Below are 25285 nucleotides of genomic sequence, written 5' to 3' on the forward strand. Positions count from 1 at the left end.
GCGGGCACATTTCAATAGACACATAATAATACAGACATCAGAAAATGAGAGCCACATCTTTTGTTCTACGGTCCTCATGAAGACAAAAATGTAGTGGGAGAGGGGGTTTCTGAATGAATCAGCCAGATAGTTCAGCCAGTTTAGATAATCTGGTCAAGAGAGGCCTGTAAAAGCTGATCAGTGATCTCATAAATGTGATTTAACCTACCTTCAACTCTTAATTAATCTTCTCTGTCTCCTCTCTCCACTAAGCACCTTGGGCTAAATCTTTGGGTACACTGTTTCTATGCTATATGCAAGTCGCTTGGTGCGCATGGAGTTGCTGTATCCCTCTAAATTACACATCCCTAATCCTGGGTGTTATCTGCACACATTTTACTCTGGCATAAAAACATTATGCCAGGTGGAGGTCAGAGCCCCCACTGGCCAGAGCTTCACCATCTCCATTTATGTTTAGAAATTTGGAAGGGACAGAAATATTTTCATAGAAAAATCATGTGTTCGTCATGGAGATTGATTTTTCTATGTACTAGGACCAGGCAAAGGAAGGGAAGAGCTTCCCTTTACTTATGGGGCCATCACTGGGGAAGGGGGAGCAAAATTTGGCAATCATTCACTGGTGTGGGGAGATACCTGGTTGATGTAAACCTCCCTCACTGCTCTCCCTATATGCCCATCCAATCTATACCCAAAACATGTCAGCTAATCCCTAACAGCCTTCTTCTAAATTAGTGCACCTGCCGCTTAGATCAGATTCCTTACATCTAGGCTCATGCTTGTGCTTACAGCAGGAGGGGTGTTTTAGTGGAGTATGGAGCAAAACTTCTCTCTGTGAGCTGGGATAGAAGGGGAGAGTTAAAAAGAGGATGAGCACTGGGACAAAGAAGGGCACCTGGCACTGGCCACTGTCGGAAGACAAGATACTGGGCTACATGGACCTTTGGTCTGACCCAATATGGCCCCTCTTATGTTCTTACGTTCTCAACCTATAAGGAAAACAGGGAAATAGTGGGGTAGTTAGGGGTTACACTGGCAAGCTTTTCCACCCTCCCGCCCACTGTATATCTGAATAAAAGATAAATAAAAATACTGTGGACTATTATGTCCCACCTGGATTGCTGTCCCACTTTATGTCTCACCACAACCAATAGAAAGTTGTTCTTTTAACCACTGGAGTTGGATTGTGCTGGAAATGAGGACCTCTGGTGACAGCATTGTCTACTAGCGAAAAGGAAAAAAACGGTTACCTACCTCTCATAAGTGTTTTTCTTCAAGATGTGTTGCTCATGCCCATTCCAATAGGTGTTCACATGCCACGTGCATGATTGTCGGAAAGTTTTTCCCCTAGCAGTACCTGTTGGGTCGGCTGCGGAGACCCCAGAAGTGGTGGCTTCATGGTGGTGTATATAAATCCATACCAAACCATCGCCTGCTCAGTTCCTTCTTGCCAGAATACGCTGACAGAGGCGAGGCAGGTGGGATTTGGAATGGACATGAGCAACACATCTCGAAGAAAAAACAGTTACCCACCTTTTAGTAACTGTTGTTCTTCGAGATGTGTTGTTCATGTCCATTCAAAGTAGGTGTGTGCATGCGGCGTGCATGCCAGCTGAAAGATTTTCCCCTAGCAGCATCCGTAGGGTCAGCCCTGGTGCCCTATAAAGGGGTCCGCCGACCCTCTACCCCCTCAGTTCCTTCTTGCTGGCACTCTGACAGAGGGGCAGGAGGGTGGGTATTGGAATGGACATGAACAACACATCTCGAAGAACAACAGTTACTAAAAAGTGAGTAATTGTTTTTTCTTTGAGTGGTTGTTCATGTCCATTCAAAGTAGGTGACTCACAAGCCTAACCTTAGGTGGTGGGGGTCAGAGGTCACTGCCGCCTGGAGTACTGCATGACCAAAGGCGGCATCATCCCTAGCCTGGTGCGTAATGGCATAGTGCAACGTGAACATTTGGATGGAGGACCACGTGGCAGCTCTACAAATCTCCTGAGTCGGGATCTGAGCCAGGAACACCACAGAGGAGGTCTGTGCCCTGGTGGAGTGGGCCGTAACCGGAGGGATAGGGGTTTTTGCTATACGACAGCATTCCTATATGCAGGCCGCGATCCACGAAAAGATCTGCTGAGAGGAGACCAGGTGCCCCTTCATTCTATCTGCCACTGCGATGAAGAGCTGGGTTGACCGTCTAAACGGCTTTCTCAGTTCAATATAAAAGGCTAGAGCCCTGCAGACATCCAGGGAATGCAGCCTCCGCTCCTTACTGGAAGAGTGTGGCTTTGGATAAAACATCGGTAGGAAGATATCTTGTCCCATTTGGAATTGGGAGACATCCTTGGAGAGGAAAGCCAAGTGAGGTCTAAGTTGGACCTTGCCCTTCTAGAAGACAGTGTACGGGGGTTCGGATGTCAGCGCCCTGAGCTTCGATACCCTCCTGGCCGAGGTGATCACTACGAGGAAAGTGACCTTGTATGACAGGTACAGCAGAGAGCATGAAGCCAGGGGTTCGAAGGGAGGCCCTATGAGGGCAGAGAGGATCAGGTTGAGGTCCCAGGTAGGAGCTGGTTGACGGACATACAGAAACAGCCTGTCCATGCCCTTGAGGAAATGGCCAACCAGCGGGTTTGCGAACACCGAGGTGCCCCTCTCCCCCGGGTGGAAAGCCGAGATGGCTACTAAGTGAACTTGAACTGAGGAGAGGGAAAGGCCCAGCTGTCTCAGGTGGAGCAAATAGTCTAAGATAACGGGAATCAGGGCCCTCAACGGCTCCTGCCCTCGCTGACCAGACCAGATGAAGAAGCCTTTCCATTTCCATTCGCCAGGCAGGTGGCCCTGGTAGAAGATTTTCTACTACTGAGCAACACCCCTCTGACCTGTTGGGAGCATTGCATCTCCACCGGGTTCAACCATGGAGCATCCAGGCTGTGAGGGGGAGTGATTGCACGTTCTGGTGGCGGAGGCAGCCCTGGTCCTGCGTGATCAGGTCTGGCAGCAGGGGCAGCGTCACGTACCAATGTTGGAACGGCCATGCCGGTGCTATCAGGATTACATGGGCGTGGCCCCTGCAGATCTTGAGAATTACCCTGTGTGTCAAGGGAATTGGAGGAAAGGCGTAGAGCAGCCCTTCCCTCCAGGACAGGAAGAAGGCTTCCGACAGAGACCCCGGACTGTGGCCCCGGAGGGAGTAGAACCGCCGACACTTCCTGTTTTCCTTTGAAGCAAACAGGTCTATCTGGGGATGACCCCAGAGCTGGAAGATTGAGCGCACTACGTCTCGACGAAGGGACCACTTGTGAGCTCGGAAAGAGCGGCTGAGGGCATTCGCCAGGCCGTTCTGTTCCCCTGGAAGGTAGAACGCCATCAGGTGGGTAGCATTTTGAACGCAAAAGTCCCACAGCATGAGGGCTTCCCTGCACAGGGGAGAGGAGCGTGCACCCCCGTTTGTTGATACAGAAGACCGCTGATGCGTTGTCTGTGAGGACTGAGACACATCTGCCGGCCAGGTGGGATTGGAAGGTAAGACAAGCCAGGCGTACAGCTCGCAGATCCCTGACGTTGATATGTATCCTGAGGTTCTCCTGCAACCACAAGCCCTGTGTCCTGAGACCCCCCATGTGCACTCCTCATCCCCGATCCGAGGCATCTGTCACCAGGGAGAGGGAGGGTTGAGGGGTGGTGAAGGGAATACCTATGCACACCTTCTGTGGGTCGAGCCACCATTGTAGAGAGCTCAGCACCACCTGGGGAAGAGTCACCACTGAGTCCAGGGGATCTCTGGCCGGGCGGTACCGTCACCAACCAGGACTGTAGTGAGCGAAGCCGGAGTCTAGCATGGCTCACCACATAGGTGCATGCCACTATGTGGCCCAACAGCTTAAGACAGTTCCGTGCCATGGTAGTTGGGGCATGGTGCAGACCGAGGATGAGCTCAGACATTGATCGAAACCTGGACTCCAGAAGATATGCGCTGGCGTGGGTCGAGTCCAAAACCGCCCCTATAAACTCTCTCTCTTGGATAGGAGAAAGGGTGGACTTGGCCTCACTTAAGAGGATGCCGAGCTCGAGCAAGGTCCGCCTGATGAAAAGCACCTGAGCTTCCACCTGCTCCTTGGTGTGGCCCTTTATAAGCCAATCGTCCAAGTAGGGGAATACCTGGATACCCCGACTGCGCAGAAAGGCCGCCACAACTGCCATGCACTTTGTGAAGACCCTTGGTGCCACTGACAGGCCAAACGGGAGCACTGTGAACTGCAGATGGGCGTCGGCCACAACAAACCTGAGGTACCGATGGTGTCGGGGGATTATGGCAATATGGAAATATGCGCCCTTTAAGTAGAGGGCAGCATATCAATCTCCTGGATCCAAGGAGGGAACGATCAAAGACAGGGAGACCATGGGGAACTTGAGCTTTTTCACAAACTTGTTCAGCCGCTGCAAGTCCAGGATGGGTCTGAGACCCCCTTTTGCCTTCGGTATTAGAAAATATCGGTAATAGAAGCCTCTGCCCCTGAGCTCCTGAGGAACTTCCTCCACTGCCCGTGCTGTGAGGAGGGACCGCATTTCCTGAATTAGAAGTTGCTCATGAGAGGGGACCCTGAAGAGGGACAGGGATGGGGGTTGGTGGGGCGGGAGGGAAGAGAACTGAATCCAATAACCCCTCTCTACCATGCGAAGCACTCAACTGTCTGACGTGATTCGGGACCAGGCATGGTAGAAGGGGGATACACATGACCAAAGGTAGGGATAGAAGGATCCGGAGTACTGATCGGTAGGCCGTCATCGACCGTACCATCAAATAGGGGGCCTAGGCCCCGATGACAGTCTCGGCTGGCCGGATGCCTGGCCGGAGGGGTGGCGTTGGTGGTATCTCCTGCCGTTCCTGCCCCATCTGCGCCCAACCTCTGCATGATTCTGAGGCTGGTAAGGGCACAGGGCCGCTTGCGGTCTAAACTGCCTACGTTGGGTTGCCAGGGTATGCAGGCCCAGCGAGCGAAGCGTAGCCCTCAAATGCTTGTCCGTTTTGTCCAAGAACAGCGTCTGCCCTTCGAAGGGGATGTCTTGGATAGTCGGCTGGACCTCAGAGGGAAGGCCTGAGACCTAGAGCCAGGCTCCCCACCTCATGACCAGGCCTGTTGCCATGGAGCATGAGGCCAAGTCCGCTGCATCCAGGGCAGCCTGAAGGGAGGCTTGGGAGATCAGCTTTCCGTCTTTCACCAAGGCCGAAAACTCTGCCCTCGAGTCCTGGGGAAGGAGCTCGGTAAACTCTGACATGGCTGAACATGTGTTATGACCATAATCGGCTTACGACAGCCTGTTCGTTGGCTATTCGTAGTTGAAGGCCTGCCATGGAGTACACCCTTCTACCAAAGAGGTCGAACCTTTTGGCATCCCTGTTCTTTGGCGTCGACCCTTGAAACCCCTGATGCTCTCTTTGGTTGGCCGCATCCACCACCAGGGAGTTTGGGGAAGGGTGGGTGTACAAATGTTCATGCCCCTTAGAGGGTACAAAATAACGCCTCTCTGTTTTCTTGGCAGTAGGGGCCAAAGAGGCTGGCGTTTGCCATAAGGTGCGGAACGTGTCCTCTATGGCCTTGACCAACGGTAGGGCCACCCTGGATGGTCCCGAGGGAGCCAGAATGTCCACTATCGGATCGACGTCCACCTCAATTTCCTCAGCCGGGATTGCGAGGCTCTGAGCCGCTCACATGAGCAGTTGCTGAAGAATCCCAGTGTCCTCCAAGGCCGGTGCCGTGGCCTTGCCCGCGACCGCCTCGTCTGGTGAAGAAGAGAAGGAAATCACTTGAATTGGCCCGTCCTCTCGCACTTCCAGCCCTTCGGGGTCCGGCGGCACACAGTACTGAGGTTGCGGGACTGGTGCCGGTTCCAAATGTGGCACCGCGACCGGTACCAGGGTCGCCAATGAACAGCTTGGCGTGTCTGGCGGCACCTGCTGATCCTGAACCATGGTCGCCGCCAGTGCCCGGCTAGGGGGTGCTGAACTTAGATGTGGCACATCCCTGCCCGGCGACGGTGCTGGTGGAGGAGGTAACTGCGCTGGGGCCATCGATGCCAAGGAGATCGAGTTCGACCTGGAGCAAGGACCAAACGTCTGGCCCACCGACTGGTGGTTGGCCCAGGGGGTCCAAAACGGCCACTGGGAGGGTGGTTGCCATTGCTGATGCCACTGTGGTGGGTACCGCTGGTGGCTCACCCCCGAAGCTGACCTCCTGCTCCGTGACCAGCTGGAGCAGTAGGAGTCCGCCTCTGAGTCTGAGGTCTCTGAATAAGAGGACCTGGGGGGAGCGGCACCCGTCGTCGCCAGAGAGCGGCGCTGAGGCGGCGGGGAGCTGTCTCTCAGGTCTAGTGCCTCCTGGGTGGTGCGGGGTGGAGAGGGAAGTGACATCGTGGCCGGCTTGCCCCTTGACTGTACTGGGGGACGGGCGATGGTTGGCAACTCCCTGCCACGATGCGGGGAGGCCAGTACCTGGAGTCTCAGCAAGTCTGAGGCAGCCTCGAATGCCTCTGGCATCGAGGGGGGACGCAGTCTCTGCTAAGATGCGGGGATGTTGGTCGCTCCGGACTCGACCGCCCTCTCTCCGGCGCGGCAGTCGACAGAGCAGTCAGGGGCTGTAACCCAGCCTGTCGGCTTGTACCGGTGGACGGCGTCGGCCTGTGGAAGTCCTGGCGGGGTGATCGCTCCCTCACCAGCCTCTTCTTCTTAGCGGGCACCTGAGAGGGTGAGCAGTGTCATACTGAGGCTGACTTCCTACGACCCGACTCCCTCTGGTGCCTGGTTTTGGAGGATTTGGGCTGGGCCCTAAGTCCTGATGCCATGCCGGGGCACTCCGCACAGACGATGACGTGCTCGCACTGCATCGACTGGCTCTGGGTCCAAAGGTGGCCGCAAGGCAGCCTCCATCAGAAGAACTCACTCAGTCTTTGAGCTCTGTTTTTAAGAGTTCTGGGATGGAAGCCCCTGCAAATAGTGCATCAGTCCCTTTGGTGGCTCTCCCCGAGGCACCTCAAACAAGCAGAGCGCAGGTCACTCTTTGGCATGAACTTTCCGCAGTCCTTGCAGAGTTTAAACCCGGGAGACCCGGGCATGCCCCGGCAGGGCGACAAGAAGGTGGGGGAGACCCCCCAACAGTTAAGAACTATGTACAACTGATCTAGCTAGACTAACTGTATACACGGACTATCTACACGAGGATGGGACACTGCTAAACTTGCAATCAGCAAGCGAAGTTCCAGCTAGCCGTCACTGGCGGTAAGAAGGAACTGAGGAGGTGGAGGGTCGGCAGGCCCCTTTATAGGGCGCCGAAGTGGTGCCAGTCCAGGGGGCACCAGGGCCAACCCTACGGACACTGCTAGGGGAAAATCTTCCGGCTGGTGTGCACGTGGCACACACACACCTACTTTGAATGGACATGAGCAACACATCTCGAAGAACAACAGTTACAAGAGGTAGGTAGGTAATCGTTTTTTCTTCTTCAAGTGATTGCTCATGTGCATTCATGCGCATTTCTTCTTCAAGTGATTGCTCAGGTGACTCCAAGCAATTTCTCTGGAGGAGGGGTTGGAGCTCACCTTGTTGCTGAATGCAACACTGCCCTGCCAAAGGTTGCATCGTCCCTTGCCTGTTGGGTGATGGTGTAGTGTGACGTGAAGGTGTGGATGGAAGACCACATTGCTGCCTTGCACACGTCCTGGATTGGGACCTGTGCAAGGAATGTTGCGGACAAAGCCTGTGCTCTTGTGTAGTGCACTGTCAGCGGGGGGACTGGAATTTTAGCTAGGTCATAGCACGTTCTGATGCAGGACGTGATCCATGATGAAATGCGCTTGGACGAGATGGGAAGCCCCTTCATGCTCTCTACGATTGCAATAAAGAGCTGTGGTGACTTACAAAATGGCTTTATGCACTCAATTTGGAAGGGATCATTCACTCTCTGTTACTGTCATGTGGCTTAGGAAAGAACACAGGTAAAAATATGTCCCGGTTCACATGAGACTATCTTTGGTAGAAATGCAGGGTGAGGGTGTAGCTGCACCTTGTCTTTATAAAAGACTATATAGGGAGGCTCAGAACTCAGTGCTCTGAGCTCAGAGACCCTTCTGGCCAAGGTTATGGCCACCAGAAAGGCCACCTGCGAGGAAAGGTAGGACAGAGGGCAGGTTGCCATGGGCTCAAAAGGAGGCCTGATAAGCATGGATAGGACCAGGCTGAGGTCCCACTGGGGAATGGGCTGTCGCGCCTGGGGACAAAGCCTGTCCAAACCCATGAGAAACCGGCTCACCATGGGATTTCCGAAGACTGACCTACCTGCTGCTCCCCGGTGGAAGGCCGAAATGGTAGCCAGGCATACTTTGATAGATGATATTGTCAACCCCTGCTGCTTGAGGTACAGTAGGTAGTCCAAAACAAGGAGAATTGATGCTTGCTGCAGAGGGCTGCCCATCTGCAGACACCAGATGGAAAACCACTTCCACTTTGCCAAGTATGTGGCACAAGTGGAGGGTTTCCTACTTCCCAGCAAAACTTCCCTAACTGAGTCTGAACACTAAAGCTTGAGCAGGTTTAATCATGGAGTTTCAATGCCATGAGATGAGGGGGGACTCCAGGTTGGAGTGTTGTAGACAGCCATAGACCTGTGCGATGAAGGACGGGCACACGAGAAGGGCTAGTGGTAGGTCCACTGAGAGGTTCAACAGCATGGTAAACCAGTGCTGGCGGGGCCACGCTGGTGCTATGAGGATCAAGGAAGCCCTGTCTCAGTGAGCCTTAAGGAGGACTTACGTATGAGAGGGAAGGGCGGGAACATAAAGCAGATGACTCGTTCATGAAAGGTGTCCGCAATGGAGTCTGGGCTCTGGTTCAGAAGCGAGCAGAACCACTGGTACTTCCTGTTGCTCCGTATCGCAAACAGGTCTATGTGAGGAAAGCCCCACCTCTGGAAAATCGAGAGTGGAATGTCCACCATGACGAATCATTCATGACCATGAAACAAGCAGTGGAGGTGGTTGGCTAGCTCGTTTTGCGCTCCTGAAAGGTACGTCGCCTCTAGGTGTATTGAGTGGGCAATGCACAAGTCCCACAGCCCGAGGGCTTCCTGGCACAGGGGAAAGGAGCGAGCACCACCCTGTTTGTTTATATATAACATAGCTGGGGTGTTGTCCATCAGCACCAACACACATGAGCCCTGAAGACGGGCTTGGAACACTTGGCATGCCAGACAAACCACCCTCATCTCCCTTACACTCAAATGCAGCGATAGTTCTGTGTAGGACCATAGGCCTTGGGTTCTGATATTTCCCAGGTGTGCTCCCCAACCAAGCACCAAAGCGTCTGTAACCAGTGATAGCGTAAGTTGGGGATTAGGAAAGGGTACTCCCGCACAGACCACTTGTGGCTGCAGCCACCAGCGGAGAGACTCGCGAATGCAAGGGAGGGAGGGTGATTAATCTGTCCAGTGGGTCCCTGATTGGCCTGTGCACCTGCCCCAACCACGCCTGGAGAAGCTGAAGGCGCAATCTGGTGTGCTGGACCATGTATGTGCACGCCATCACATGCCCAGGCCGCCATATCCCCCAACAGTTTCATGCAATTTCTGGCCGTCATCCTCGTGTTCAGTTTATCTCCATTTGTTCTTGTGTCCACTCGAAGCTGGAGCCCACTGGTCAAGTAGACCTTTCAGCCGAAAAGATCCAGCTTCTTAGCGTCCTGTAACTTTGGAGCGGGACCTGGCTGCCCCTTGCCACATCGACCCAGCTAAGTTCCCAGTTGTGGGTGGGTGAAAAGGTGTTCATACTCTTTATGCAGCACAAAGTAACATCTCTCCACCATTTTAGCGGTGAGTGTTACTGAGATTGGAATCTGCCAGAACACCACAGTAGTGTACTGGATCACGCTCATCAGAGGCAAGGACACTCTAGATGGACCCTGTGGGGCAAGAATGTCCACCATCGGGTCTGACTCCGCTGTGACATCCTCCGCCTGGAGGTTTAGGACCACACTAGTAAGAAGGTCTGGGTGTTCCCGGGTGTCCATCATTGGTAGGGTGGTGGTGGTGTCCGCCACTGCCTCGTCCAGCAAGGAGGAACATAAGAACACAAGAACAGCCGTACCAGGTCAGACCAAAGGTCCATCTAGCCCAGTATCTGTCTACCAACAGTGGCCAATGCCAGGTGCCCCAGAGGGAGTACCTAATAGGCAATGATCCAGTGATCTCTCTCCTGCCATCCATCTCTATCCTCTGATGAACAGAGGCTAGGGACACCATTCCTTACCCATCCTGGCTAATAGCTATTTATGGACTTTACCACCATGACTTTGTCCAGTTCTCTTTTAAACCCTGTTATAGTCCTAGCCTTCACAACCTCCTCAGGTAAGGAGTTCCACAAGTTGACTGTGCGCTGCATGAAGAACTTCCTTTTATTTGTTTCAAATCTGCTGCCTATTAATTTCATATGACGACCCCTAGTTCTTGTATTATGGGAAAAAGTAAATAATTTTTCCTTATCCACTTTCTCCACACCACTCATGATTTTATATACCTCTATCATATCCCCCCTTAGTCTCTTCTTTTTCAAGCTGAAGAGTCCTAGACTCTTTAACCTTTCCTCATATGGGACCCTCTCCAAATCCCTAATCATTTTAGTTGCCCTTTTCTGAACCTTTTCTAGTCCCAGTATATCTTTTTTGAGATGGGGGGAACCACATCTGTACATAGTATTTGAGATGTGGGCGTACCATGGATTTATATAAGGGCAATAATATATTCTCCGTCTTATTCTCTATCCCCTTTTTATTGATTCCTAACATCTTGTTTGCTTTTTTGACCCCTCTGCACACTGCGTGGACATCTTCAGAGAACTGTCCACGATGACTCCAAGATCTTTTTCCTGACTCGTTGTAGCTAAATTAGCCCCATCATATTGCATGTATAATTGGGGTTATTTTTTCCAAATATGCATTATTTTACATTTATCCACATTAAATTTCATTTGCCATTTTGTTGCACAATCACTTAGTTTTGTGAGATCTTTTTGAAGTTCTTCACAGTTTGCTTTCTTCTTAACTATCTTGAGCAGTTTAATATCATCTGCAAACTTTGCCACCTCACTGTTAACCCCTTTCTCCAGATCATTTATAAATAAATTGAACAGGATTGGTCCTAGGACTGATCCTTGGGGAACACCACTAGTTACCCCTCTCCGTTCTGAGAATTTACCATTAATTCCTATCCTTTGTTCCCGAGGAGGCCCACGGGACTGGGTCTTCCTGCTCTTCTGGCTCCCTAGAGCCTGGGTCGGGTGCGTCAGTCCCCCTCGTGGCTGGAAGTGGCTCCACTACAACTTGTGGTGCTGATTTGGGTGCTGCGCCTGAGTATGGAGGCCCAGAATCCTCATCCTGAGCCGGGTCCTCTGGAGCCCTGGGAGGTGTGACGTCACACTGACGTTGCTGAGGGGGGAGCACAGGGTGTGAATGCCACAGATATGGCCCTGAAGCCCTGACGATAGACCCAAGGAATCCAAAAGGGCCATTGTACTGGGCCCTGCCACTGCTGTGGTCAGGATACCGCTGGTACCGATGAGTCCACTACTCTGCTGTGCCGGGACTGTGAGCGGTACTGGCTGCGTCGGGAGACAAAAGAAAGACTCAGCCTTTGACTCGGAAGAGTACTCTGAGCTCAACCACGGGGAAGGCGGAGCCCGACAGTGCCAGGGAGCTGTACTGGGGTGATGGGGAGTGGTGCCGAAACATCATGGGCTTGCCCTGATAATGAATGGGGGGGCAGTGCTGCCATTGGTGCCATGAAGGGTGCTGGAAATGGTGCCACATGCGTCGTCATCATAGATGCTGTTGTAGGTACCGCTGACAATGCTTGAACTTGAGCCTGCGTCTACATCGGTGCTGGAGCTCACATCTCCAGGACCAAGGACTGTGCCATGATGGCAATAACGTCCCATGCTGCCTTGTAGTTACCCGGCATGGAGGCAGGGTCAAGCTCATCCTCCAAATCCTCCCGAGTCAGGGAGTCCACCAATACTGGACTCGACAGACCTTCAGTTGGGGCAGGAGTCAATGGAGTCATGTCTTGAGAGCCAGGCTGTGGGTGTCCTGCCACAAGATGCATCCCACTGGAATTCCCTTGCAGCTTCTTAATGGAGGAGGGGGTCGGGAGGGTGGGGCAGGGTCCTGTCCGCCTTCTTTTTCTTATGTGGCACTCGGGACTGTGAGTGGTACTGCCTGCTAGAGTTGGCCTTATGAGTCAGGAAGCAGTGCTGATGCTCCTTGGAGGAGTCTTTCCTGGGTGCCAGGGCATTCCACACCAAGGCCTGGGTGTTGCATACCCATGATGCCGGTGCTGTTTCCGGTACCAGCTGATGGCGGAGGGCTGACTCCATCAGGAGGAGCTTTAAACAATAGTCCTGCTCTCTTTTAGTCCTGGGCCTAAAGTTCCTGAAAATTGGGAACTTGTCTGTCCGATGACCTTCTAGGCACTTAAGACAAGGTGCACGGGGATAGCCTCTAGGCATAGGTTTCGCACACCTCTCACATGCCTTAAATCCTGAGGCATGCCGCGGTGCCTGGGGAAAAGTAGCCCGCCCCCCCCCCCAGAGTAAGCTTAACTAACTATAAACTACTATACAACTACTGTTACTACAACTCAATTAAACTATTTACAAATAAGAAAAGGGAACCACTAGGTAGCCACTTGCAAATGCAAGAGACTGAGCTGCTCCAACGACCATCACTGACAGTAAGAAGGAACTGAGCAGATAGCATGTTGGCTGGGACCTATATACACTGCCATGAAGGCATCACTCCAGTGGTCTCCACAGCTGACCTGACAGGTACCGCTAGAGGAAAAACCTTCTGACGATCATACACACCTATTGAAATGCATATAAGCAATCACTCGAATAAAAACAATCTTTTTTAAAGTCCTGACCGGCTCAGAGCCCACAGCTCTCTGCTTCACCCTGCCTTTTCTCTACTGCCTCAATTATTGAGGCAAATATATTCCCACATAAGATTACATCTATAAAAAGACACATTTAAAGCACAGTAAGGCACATACCATTGATAGAGTAGTAATGGAGAAGAAGACAGATGGGGAAGAACACTGGTGTTTGCACCTGAAATAATCATAGAATATCAGGGTTGGAAGGGATCTCACGAGGTCATCTAGTCCAACTCCCTGCTGAAAGCAGGACCAACCCCCAAACAGATTTTTGCCCTAGATCCCTAAATGGCCCCCTCAAAGACTGAACTTACAACCATGGGTTTATCAGGCCAATGCTCAAACCACTGAGCTATCCCTCTCCTCCTTGTGTACTGTGTAAACTGAAAGGCAATGCTGAATTAGGGCTTGTCTTCACAGAGGAGTTAGTGCTCAGCAAGCTAGAGTGCGAATTTATGACACACTAGCTACTCCACACTAACTCCTTACGTGGACATGTTTACTGTGCACTAAAAGTGCATTGAGGCATTTTAGTTAAGTATACTTATAAGCATACTAAGCTAAAGTACGGTTGGGCATTTGACCAGTCCAAAATAACTGGTTAATTGACTAATCGAACATTGGTCAAATATGGTCAAATAATGACAAAAATGGTCAAATATTTTAAAGCACTATTATTAGAACAGTAACAACTGTAACAAAAGAGTAAATTTTTATGGCCTTCAATAGGCTTAGCCTAGTTACAAAAATCAAGTACTTAAATGTGTAAAAAATATTAAACACATTGAAATGGAGGTTCTAAAAAAGGAAAGAATTATTACTACCTTTTTTAGACGTCAGGTAAGCATTTAAATGCAAACATTCAAAACTGAACAGTTACAAAAGAAAAAAAGAAAAGTAATTTTTAAATTACTAGGTAGGCAGCAAGCCAACTCTTCATGCAGCTTGCTTTTTATTATCTTCTTTTTCTTTATCAGCTTCAATTGCTTCATCTATATCTTTGTCATCCTTATCAGTATGTCCTTCTTGCTCTTTGTCTGATGACTACTGAGTCATCTGTCATTTCTTCACCAGTCTTAAATTATGATGCATGGTCACTAGATTCCCAGTAGTGAAGGTCTTCAGTCTATTTCTGGCTTTGAACGAATGATTCCACAAACCGACCAATTTCGTTCTGCACAAGCAGCAGTGCACAAAATTGTGAAAAGAATTTCTACCACTTTGTAGCTAGAATGCAATGAGGACACAACCCTTTCCACCATGATGGAAGAGCAAAATATTTTAATTCAGCTGCTAGGACTGCACTCCATATTGTTTTATGACTGAATGAGCTGATTCTTGCTTTATAATTTGCTGCCTCGGTCAGAACTGTTTGTTCATTTGTATATCTTTTAAAATTTGCAACAGCCACTATGAAGTTACAGGCTGAATCAAACTCAGAAAAAAGAACTTCCACATAGTTGGAATAGTTTTTCCACTTTCCCGTCAAGTAAAAAATTTCCATGCAAATGATTTTGGCTTTCTCCAACTCTGCATAATTTATTATGTCACTGGTGGGTGAGGTAGAATCTTTTATTGGACCAACTTCTGTTAGTGAAAGAGAGAAGCTTTCAAGCCACACAGAGCTCTGTGTACTGTTATTAATGTCTCATTACTTCTGGAATGTTCTCCAGATTATGAAGTATTTCTTGTATTTCAGTCAACCAGTAGCCATTCAGTTCTGTTTCTAACTGCTGCTGTTCCAGATGATTCCAGTCAATCAAAATGCTTTTGGGCATGCTGCCCTCTCCTCCCCAGGACCCTTATAGGCTCCCAGATCACATAAGGGAGGCAGGTGGCCATTCCACCCCGCAGCAAAAATCATCAACTCATAAGCAGGAAAAGGAGCAGAAACAGAGCAGGGAGAGAGGGACTTCTATAGAGATGTGATGTCACAACACTGTCAATCGTCCAGAACTTTTTATATTATCAGCAAGTTGTTGGCTTAGGATACAAGGGAGGGGTCAAATAACGGATGAACAACATTATTTGACTGGCTTACCAAGCCTACGGTAAAGCACACAAAGATGCTGTAAGAATTTACGCATAGGGAGTTAGTGAGGTTGCAGCTACTGTGCTGTAAATTCACATCCTACCTTGCTGTACACTAACTTCTCATACAGACAAGCATTTACATTATCTGACGATTGAGAGTGTGAATTGGCTCAATTACACCAACTAGGCACCACAGGTTCAACGTAAGTCACTGAACTGCATGGCAACTCAAGACTGGTCAAGTATATCCCAAACCTGCAAGGAGTTCCTAAGTACGCGAATCCTGAGGAAGTTCCATAGTATACTTTTATGAGCACTTCACAATCATTTTACATCATCATAATGACACAAACTAACCACAACATACTCAAACGTTCAACCCATTGTTCTGTCGATATGTTCATAGCTAAAACATCAAAGGAATTATCAACATACAGTAAGAGAAAGAGTATACACACTAACACACATCTGAAACTACAGCGGGCCTCCCCAGTCTCAGCCAAATTCCACCACCCCGCCCCTACTGGACCCCACCCCAAATCCCCACCCCAGCCTTGCCTCTTCCCCAAGCATGCTGCGTTCCTCCTCCTCCCCTCTCCCTCCGAGGCTTGCTGTTCACGACGATGCAAATGCTGGGAGAGAGCAGGAAGAAGCAGGACACAGCACCTGCTCGGGGAAGAGGCCGAGGTGGAGCAGAAGCAGAGGTGAGCTGGGGGAGGGGGGGGAGGCCGGGTCGGAGACCTGCCAATTGGTGTACCGCACCCAACTTTTCCCCATGGGTGCTCCAGCCCTGGAGCACCCACAGAATTGGCGCCTATGGCTGTTAGAGTAAAATTCTCACACTCTAGAAATGTTCTTCTCTTTGTAATAGTAATAGCTCCAAAATGCATTTGAAACTACAGTTTCATATTGAAAACTGGACAATTGGCCTAGAGAGTACTGTATTGTGTGAGGTCAGCAATATTGTAAGACCCAAGAACCCAATTCTCATATTGAGATTCATTCCCAATCAATATGTACTTACAGCTCCTGCCTAAGTCTTCTTATCTTTGCTTTAGCATCTGCCAGCTCCACTGACAAGTGCTGTCTGCTTTCAGTGCGTTTAATGCCTGGAGATCCACAAGGTGATTGTGCTGCTGATGCATGAGGTAGAAAATGAAGACAGTCCCGTTCTTCAGAAAGCTCTACAATAGTCTAAGAAATAAAACACAACAAGCATATAAGCACTTCAGATGGCTGTTTATATGTCAAAAAGTAACAATTAACTTTTATAGGCACAGTAAGTCAAAAATTGAAATGATACAAGAACTAAACTAATATGGTCTTGTAAACGAACAAGTTGGAATCAGGAACACTAGGTTCAATTCCTAGTTCTGCCCCAGACCTCCTTTGTGACTTCTGGCAAGTCAAATAATAAGATTTTCAAAAACAGAAACTTAAATTTAGACTTCTAGTCTCATATTTAAGTACCAAGTAAGAGGCCTGATTCTCAAAAATGTTCACTACCCAACAGTTTCTATTGACTTTACTGAGAACAGCAAGTTCTCAGCACTTTTGAAAATCAGTTTATTTATTTGGGAGCTGTGACACTGGGCCAAAAAGGCTTAAGCAACTTGCAGGCTAAATGACCCAAATTCAACCATTAAAGTCATGTTAGAGAAGTATGTAAATGCTAATTAAGGCTATTCCTTACAAATAGGTATCACAGCTATGTTAAATAGACTAGAGTTTTGAAATGCAAACCTGTATTGTTAGAGAATTAGAGGTAATACTAATGGTATGTGTTTTCATGTGTTGTTAGTTTTTAACCATGTAAATCAATGGTGGGCAACCTGTGTCCCACGGGTTGCCCACCACTGATGTAAACAGATAGTTCCTCTCTATTACTATAGCTATTGATTCAGAGGTCAAACGGGAATATTAACATTTAGATTAAACTTAGCTGTAATAGTGTCATTGTCTATATTTCTCTTTGAAGGTTGCAGTAAACTGTTTATGACCTGCTTAATGGATAATTACCTTATGCTAATTAATGCAACCAGTTACCTGTGTATACATAGGAAATAGGTAATTCTACTTCAAAGCAACTATTCTTCACCCAGCAGATCAACTTGATATTATATATATCTCAACAGGTTGATCTGCTGGGTGAAGAATAGTTGCTTTGAAGTAGAATTACCTATTTCCTATGTATACACAGCTAACTGGTTGCATCAATTAACAAAGTAATTATCCATTAAGCAGGTCATAAACAGTTTACTGCAACCTTCAAAGAGAAATATAGACAATGACACTTACATCCAAGTTTAATTGGACTGAACTTGTGGACTAAGTCTGAAAGAACTCTTTGCAACTATAAAGCTCACCATCTCTACTATGAAACTGACAATTTATTCAAGTCTCTAGGTATAAGGATCTTTTAACCAATACTCACTCTCTCTTTTCTTTTTTAATACATTTTAATTTAGTTAATAAGAATTGTCTGTAAGTGTGTATTTGGGTAAGATCTTCCCTGATGCTCCCTGACTCAGATGAGAGAACAGTAGAGAGTCAGGGAGGGACAAAACCACCAAGTCTCTAGCTATTATATAGGAGGTGTAGACAATACCAATATGGTACTGGGTAGGATGGTACTGACTGTGAGGTGGGAAGCTTCATCTGTAATGACCCTGTTAGTGCTGGTCTTGCAAAGAAAGTCAGTGGGGATGATCTTGTTGACCAAAATTACCAGTACCAGAGTCATTAGTACTAATGGAAACTAAACTGCTAGAGACGGTGCAGAAGATAATGGTACTGGGTACTTTGAGGAACAATTAGACCATGACAAGATAGGGTGTGAAACTAAACTGCAGTAGTCTGCCATGGTATAACAGTCTGTGTGCATCCTGTTGATGTGTGTTAACAGTCCTCTTTGAAATGGGACTAGTTCAGAGCGCATTAATGGTCTGTTAACATGTGTCAGCAGGGTGCATATGGACAGTGAGACTGCAGCAGGTTACTGAAGGGTAGAGTCACACCCCAGTTTGCCATGGTCTAAGTGTTCATAAACACAAACTTTATGTTGCTGTATGTGCACTAAGTAGCAGTATGTCAAAGTGCGCTGCAAAACTTTTAGTGAGGTAGCATGCCCCACATGGTGACTTGGACCAATGGTTCTGAACCAGAGGTAAGGGTACCTTTGAGGGTACACAGAGGTCTTCCGGGGGTACATCAACTCATCTAGATATGTCTAGTTTTACAGCAGGCTACATAAAAAACACTAGCAAAGTCAGTATAAACTAAAATTTCAGATAGACATGACTTGTTTATACTGCTCTAAATATAATTTATATTCCAATTGATCTATTTTATAGTTTTATGGTATGAGAAAGTATGCAATTTTTCAATAATACTGTGCTGTGACATTTTGAATTTTTATGTCTGATTTTGTAAACAAGTAGTTTTTAAGTGACATGTAACTTGAGGCTATGCAAGACAAATCAGACCCCTGAAAGGGTACAATAGCCTGGAAAGGTTGAGTGCCACTGACTTAGACCTGGTCTACACTACAAACGTAGGTCGACAGAAGCAGCCTTACGTCAACCTAGTAATGTATGTGTTTACACTACCAGGTCCCTTCTGCCAACCTAACTCGACTGTTATGTCAACTTAATTACTCCACTTCCGCAAGAGGCATAGCGCTTAATTCGATGTTGATGGGTCGACAGAGAGGCAGTATAGATGCAGCACTATGTAAATGGAATGTATCAGCCACCAGCAGGTGTCCCACAATGCTCCGCTGTGACCACTCTGGTGATAATTTTCAACTTCACTGCACAGCAGTCGGGTACACAGGAAACAGCCCCTCCCCTTTAAAGCCCTCGGAATTTTTGAATTCCCATTTCCTGTTTGATCAACATGGAAAGCTCGGAAGCCCAGCTTGTCATGGCGACTCAATGCCCCAAATGCTCTCCAGTCTGAAGTACACAGGTGGTGGACAGTACAATAAGGTGGTGGACTTTATTGGTCTGTGGAGAGAATAGTTTGTGCAGGCACAGCTCCAATCCAGCCATAGAAATGTCGACATCTACTAAAGATTTTGCGGGGTATGGTGGAAAAGAGCTACTCCAGGGACATACAGCAGTGCTGTGTGAAAATCAAAGAACTTCGGCAAGTGTACCAGAAAACAAGGGACATAAATATTCATTCTGGTTCTACACCACAGACATGCCATGTCTACAATGAGCTGCATGCAGTTCTCGTAGGCGACCCCACCACTACCCCCAATGCAGCGTGGTTACCTCACAGGAGTCTGAGTCCCGGGTCTCCTCAGGCAACAACAAGGAGGGCATTGTGGATGAGGCAGAGGAGGAGGAGGAGAATGGGAGACAGGCAAGCTGGGGATCCATTCTCCCTGAGAGTCAGGAGCTATTTTTAACCCCAGAGCAGTCCACCTCGTCGCAAGATAGCATAATGGCTGAGTGTGATGCCGGGGAAGGCATCTCTGGTGAGTATCAGAGGGGTAGCCATGTTAGTCTGGATCTGTAAAAGCAGCAAAGAATCCTGTGGCACCTTATAGACTAACAGATGTTTTGGAGCATGAGCTTTCGTGGGTGAATACCCACTTCCTCAGATGCATGTAATGGAAATTTCCAGGGGCAGGTATATATATACTAGCAAGCAAGCTAGAGATAACGAGGTCAGTTCAATCAGGGAGGATGAGGCCCTGTTCTAGCAGTTGAGGTGTGAAAACCAAGAGAGGAGAAACTGGTTCTGTAATTGGCAAGCCATTCACAGTCTTTGTTCAGTCCTGAGCTGATGGTGTCAAATTTGCAGATGAACTGAAGCTCAGCAGTTTCTCTTTGAAGTCTGGTCCTGAAGTCTTTTGCTGCAGGATGGCCACCTTAAGGTCTGCTATAGTGTGGCCAGGGAGGTTGAAGTGCTCTCCTACAGGTTTTTGTATATTGCCATTCCTAATGTCTGATTTGTGTCCATTTATTCTTTTCCGTAGAGACTGTCCAGTTTGGCCGATGTACATAGCAGAGGGGCATTGCTGGCATATGATGGCGTATATTACATTGGTGGATGTGCAGGTGAACGAACCAGTGATGGTGTGGCTGATCTGGTTAGGTCCTGTGATGGTGTCGCTGGTGTAGATATGTGGGCAGAGTTGGCATCGAGGTTTGCTGCATGGATTGGTTCCTGAGCTAGAGTTATTATGGTGCGGTGTGCAGTTACTGGTGAGAATATGTTTCAGGTTGGCAGGTTGTCTGTGGGCAAGGACTGGCCTGCCACCCAAGCCCTGTGAAAGTGTGGGATCATTGTCCAGGATGGGTTGTAGATCCTTGATGATGCGTTGGAGGGGTTTTAGCTGGGGGCTGTATGTGATGGCCAGTGGAGTCCTGTTGGTTTCTTTCTTGGGTTTGTCTTGCAGTAGGAGGCTTCTGGGTACACGTCTGGCTCTGTTGATCTGTTTCCTTATTTCCTCGTGCGGGTATTGTAGTTTTGAGAATGCTTGGTGGAGATTTTGTAGGTGTTGGTCTCTGTCTGAGAGGTTAGAGCAGATGCGGTTGTACCTCAGTGCTTGGCTGTAGACAATGGATCGTGTGATGTGCCCGGGATGGAAGCTGGAGGCATGAAGGTAGGCATAGCGGTCGGTAGGTTTTCGATATAGGGTGGTGTTAATGTGACCATCACTTATTTGCACCGTGGTGTCAAGAAAGTGGACCTCCCGTGTAGATTGGTCCAGGCTGAGGTTGATGGTGGGGTGGAAGCTGTTGAAATCGTGGTGGAATTTTTCCAGAGTCTTCTTCCCATGGGTCCAGATGATGAAGATGTCATCAATGTAGCGTAGGTAGAGAAAGGGCGTGAGTGGACGAGAGCTGAGGAAGCGTTGTTCCAGGTCGGCCATAAAGATATTGGCATATTGTGGGGCCATGCGGGTGCCCATAGCAGTGCCACTGATCTGGAGATATATATTATCATCAAATTTGAAATAGTTGTGTGTAAGTATAAAGGCATAAATGGTGAGTATGCAATTCCAATCAAATTCTAGGGGTTATACGCTCTTACATTTTATGTTTAATGTGAAGAAAAAGTGAGACGCAGTAGGTATCTGCTTCCCAGTGTCCGCTCCAACTTCACAGAGGGTGCCCCCAGAAAAGACTGTCTATGCCTTCCATGGAGATCTCCAGGAAACTTTCATCTTTGCTATCATTTGCAGAAGGTTTCTGGGGAGAATTGTCTTATTTCTTCCACCTCAGTAGGACACTTTCCCATGCCATTCCAGTACACAGCATAGCAGCATAAGAACCAGGTCTTTACCCAGATGCTTGCAGCATCTGCTCCCTTGCTACCCCTGTTACCCTCAGGAGACTGATAACCCATAGGGTCACCTAGGGGAGATTGTGGAAGTTTTCATTACATTTCATTACATTTTGATTTAGTTGGGGATTGGTCCTGCTTTGAGCAGGGGGTTGGACTAGGTGACCTCCTGAGGTCCCTTCCAACCCTGATATTCTAAATGCCTGTACTGCAAACAGAGCATGTGATCCCCCACCCATGGTGATTTCCATTTACCTCAACCCCGTTTTCCCTAACATGCCTGTGATTTGGATGGCAGGGATCTGCTTGACCTTGGAATCCGCAAGCCCAAGTCAACCACTATCAGCAGTGTTAAAGGGGGTGAGGGGGAGGGTTCCTAGGTTCTCTCGTGGCCACAACCCCCTCCCCCGCGGAGCCACCATGGACAAAGACCACAGTTTGGGAAGCTTAACACTGGTCCCCAGTCTCCAAGCACCATCCACACTGTGAAGGGGAGGGGGCATTCCTCATCTGCCCACTTGTGTGCCCGACATGGGTTGCCCACAAGTTGCAGCACAAGGCCCATTACCCATACCACTGGGCCATAGTCATCATGGCTGGAACAGCAAACTAGTTTATTGAATAGCTAGGGATACTGATTATGTTCTGGCTTCCAATTCAGTGTAATAAGGAGTGTGATTTTAAAACAGCAACTTTGTACTTGGGTATGCACTGACAATGGTTGCCTTGTGCTTTGCATGCCTTACAGTAGAAAGCTTGGCCTTTAGCATTTCCTCCACACTGTTGGAGAGACTTTCACAGATTAGAAGACAGAAAAAGAATGTGTGATGACCTAAATTCCCTCTAAGCTGCATGGCTGCGCAGCTGCCTGTTAAACCTTGCATAACCTGCCACAGCTGAGGGAGAGGCGTCCTTCCCCGCCGGCTCCAGCGCGGACCTGCCTCGGCCAGAGGAGAAAAGCCCTTCCCTTGGCCCGGCCCAGACCTGCTGGAGCTACCAGGGAGAAGAGCCCCTCCCTTGGCCCAACGCAGCCCTGCCAGAGCTGCCACAGTTGGGGAGAGGCGACTCTCCCCCAGCCCCAAGCTGCTGTGGTGAGAGAGGGCTGGGATGTATCATCTCTTCCCACAGCAGCCCTGGAGCAGCCTGCATCTCAAACCTCTCATCCCTGATCCCACCCCAGAGCCCACCCCCTCACTGCACCCCAACCCTCTGCCCCAGCCCTGAGCCCTGTTCCGCACCCCAAACCTCTCATCCTTGTCCCCACCCCAGAGACTGCAGCCTCTGCACCACCACCCTCTGCTCCAACCCTGAGCCACCTCCCACACACTAAACCCCTCATTCCCAGCCCCACCTCAGAGCCCACATCCTCAGCCAGAGCCCTCATCCTCCCACACTTTGCCACAGCCAATTTCCCTCCCACACTCTGAACCCCTCGGCCCCACCCCACCACATTAATTTTGTTATGTGCACCAAGATGAAGGTGATGTGTCACACATCACCTCAATATTGGTGCAAATAACAAAATTTATTCCACACATAGACGTAAAAAATTAGAGGGAACACTGGTGATAACATGTTCAATGGGATAATTAATACCTCTGGGACAGCTGATTCAGAGCTAAGAGCCTGGAAGATTTCATTGTCTGAAAAACTGAACATGGACATGGAGAGCAAGAGTATCCTTGGAGCATGAATGTTCCATACAAGATGAGATGCTGAGGATTATGAAGGATCAATCAGATATGTTGAGGCATCTGACTGAGCTTTAAGAAAAACAGCTTGAGGCTAGACTCCCTCTGCAGCCCCTGCAGAACAGCCTGCAAACATCACCTTATTCCAAAATCTCCCTCCCCGAAACTTCCAGGAAGGGTGTGTGGGGGAGATGTGCAGTATCCCTTCTATTCAACACCTGGGGAGGGTACTAAGAGCAAATGGCAGTCCTTCGAAGACCTTTGATAGGCAAGACTTCTGTGCTTACACAGACAAGCTGACTTGGTTTCTCCCCTCCCAATTTTATCAAACAGTTTGCTCAAGATTAAACTATTTTCCAGGTCTTTCAGTTCCTTTGTTCGTGCAATTAAAGTCAATGTTTCAATAATGAAATACTCTATTCTAAGCATAGGGATTTGGTGGGTGAAAGGGGAGGTACAGGGAAACTGATGCAATGGAGGGGATGCTATGGGAAGGCACAGCAGAGGGAAGTGGCACACATTACTGTGGCTCATTACTGAAACAGGTTTTCAAAGTCTCCTGGAAAGGCAGAGCTCTTAGCTGGGCTCTTCTTATTGCCCTGGTATCTGGCTGCTCAAAATTAGCTGCCAGCCTATCATCTTCATACCCCACCCCTGTGGGAACTTCTCTCCCTTCACAGCACAGATATTATGGATCCCACAGCAGGCAGCGATAACAATGGGGATATTGCTTTCACTGAGGTCTAACCTAGTAAGCCAACTGCGCCAGTGACTCTTTAAATGTCTAAAGGCACATTCCACCACCATTCTGCAATTGCTCAGCCTACTGTTGAACTACTCCAGGTGGTCAGTGTATGGTTTCATGAGCCATGGGAGCAAGGATGATGCTGAGTCTCCAAGGATCACATTGGCATTTCTACATCATCAATGGTTATTTTGCAATCTAGAAAGAAAGTCCCTGATTGCAGCTTCATGATCAGACCTGTGATCCTAAAGATGCACACATCATGCACCTTTCCTGGCCATCCCACGTTGATGCACATGAAATGCTCCCTGTGATCCACCAGCACTTGCAACACCATTGAGAGGTATCCCTTTCAGTTTATGTTCTTTTTGGCTAGGTGGTCTGGTGCCAAGATAGGGATATGCATGTCATATATTGCCCACCGCAGTTAGGGAACCCCATTGCAGCAAAACCATCCACTATATCTTGCACATTTCCCAGAGTCACTACTCTACTTAGCAGAAGTCAATTAATGGCCCTGCAAACTTGGATCACAACAGCTCCCACAGTGGATTTACCAACTCCAAATGGATTCCACACCGACCAGTAGCAGTCCGGCATTGCTAGCTTCCACAAGGCAATCATCACTCACTTCTCCGCTCTCAGAGCAGCTTTAGTATTGCTACGCTTCAGGGCTCGGGAAAGCTCTGCACAAAGTTCCTGCAGAGTGGCCTTCCACATTTGAAAGTTCTGCAGCCATTGTTCATCATCCCATAACTACATAATGATGCAATCCCACCAGTCAGTGCTTTTTTCCTGGGACCAGAAATGGAGTTCCACCGTGTTCAGCTGCTGTGCAACTGCTAGCAGCAACTGGGAATTGTTTCATTCTATGGCTTGCAACAGGGCTGCTTGAAGGAAATCGCAACGTTCCATGCAGCAGCTCATGTCTCAGCTCCGGAAATACTGTAGGATATGGTATAAGGCATTTGCATGCTCACAAGAGAGCACAGCTGAGCAGGGTTTATACTTCTTGGGCTATGATGTACATGTGGCTAAGCCAGGCTTTCGAAAACAGGCATGAAAAAGTATGGGTTGTTTGCCACTGATATCAGGGTAGGGAGAAAGGGAAAGAGGACACTGCATCATGGGAGGTTAAAGCCATGTTCCCATTCTAACCTGAGACAATGTTTTGGTCCCACAAGGCATTGAAAGCCTTTCCCAAAAAACCCTAAGGTTAGTTGCACTGAGGGATAGCTACCCATGGTTCACTGCTCTCTGCATTCATGCAAGCGCTGCTAGAGAGGATGCACTCCACCAAGACAAAGAGCGTGGTTTGGGCAAGCCCAATCAACTTAATTACTCCAGCGGTTACATGTCGACTTAAATTAAGCTGGGGTAAGAGGTAGATACACTGGAGGATAGGGATAGGGTCCAGAGTGACCTAGACAAATTGGAGGATTGGGCTAAAAGAAATCTGATGAGGTTCATCATCGACAAGTACCGAGTCCTGCACTTAGGAAGGAAGAATCTCATGCACTGCTACAGGATGGGGACCAACT

At 48.7% G+C, this 25285-nt stretch overlaps 1 protein-coding gene across 9 annotated transcripts in view; it reads right to left on the reverse strand.

Annotated features, from left to right (window-relative positions):
- CCDC88A (coiled-coil domain containing 88A) overlaps positions 1-25285 on the reverse strand; it is a 356902-nt gene that overhangs the window by 192198 nt on the left and 139419 nt on the right. For all 9 annotated transcript variants that reach the window (XM_030557801.1, XM_030557800.1, XM_030557794.1 and 6 more), the window contains one exon: positions 16030-16199. In XM_030557801.1, coding sequence (XP_030413661.1) covers positions 16030-16199 — 170 coding nt within the window. The remainder of the gene's footprint in view (positions 1-16029; positions 16200-25285) is intronic.

Source organism: Gopherus evgoodei, chromosome 3 (assembly GCF_007399415.2).
Source record: "Gopherus evgoodei ecotype Sinaloan lineage chromosome 3, rGopEvg1_v1.p, whole genome shotgun sequence".
NCBI classification, from domain to species: domain Eukaryota; kingdom Metazoa; phylum Chordata; order Testudines; family Testudinidae; genus Gopherus; species Gopherus evgoodei.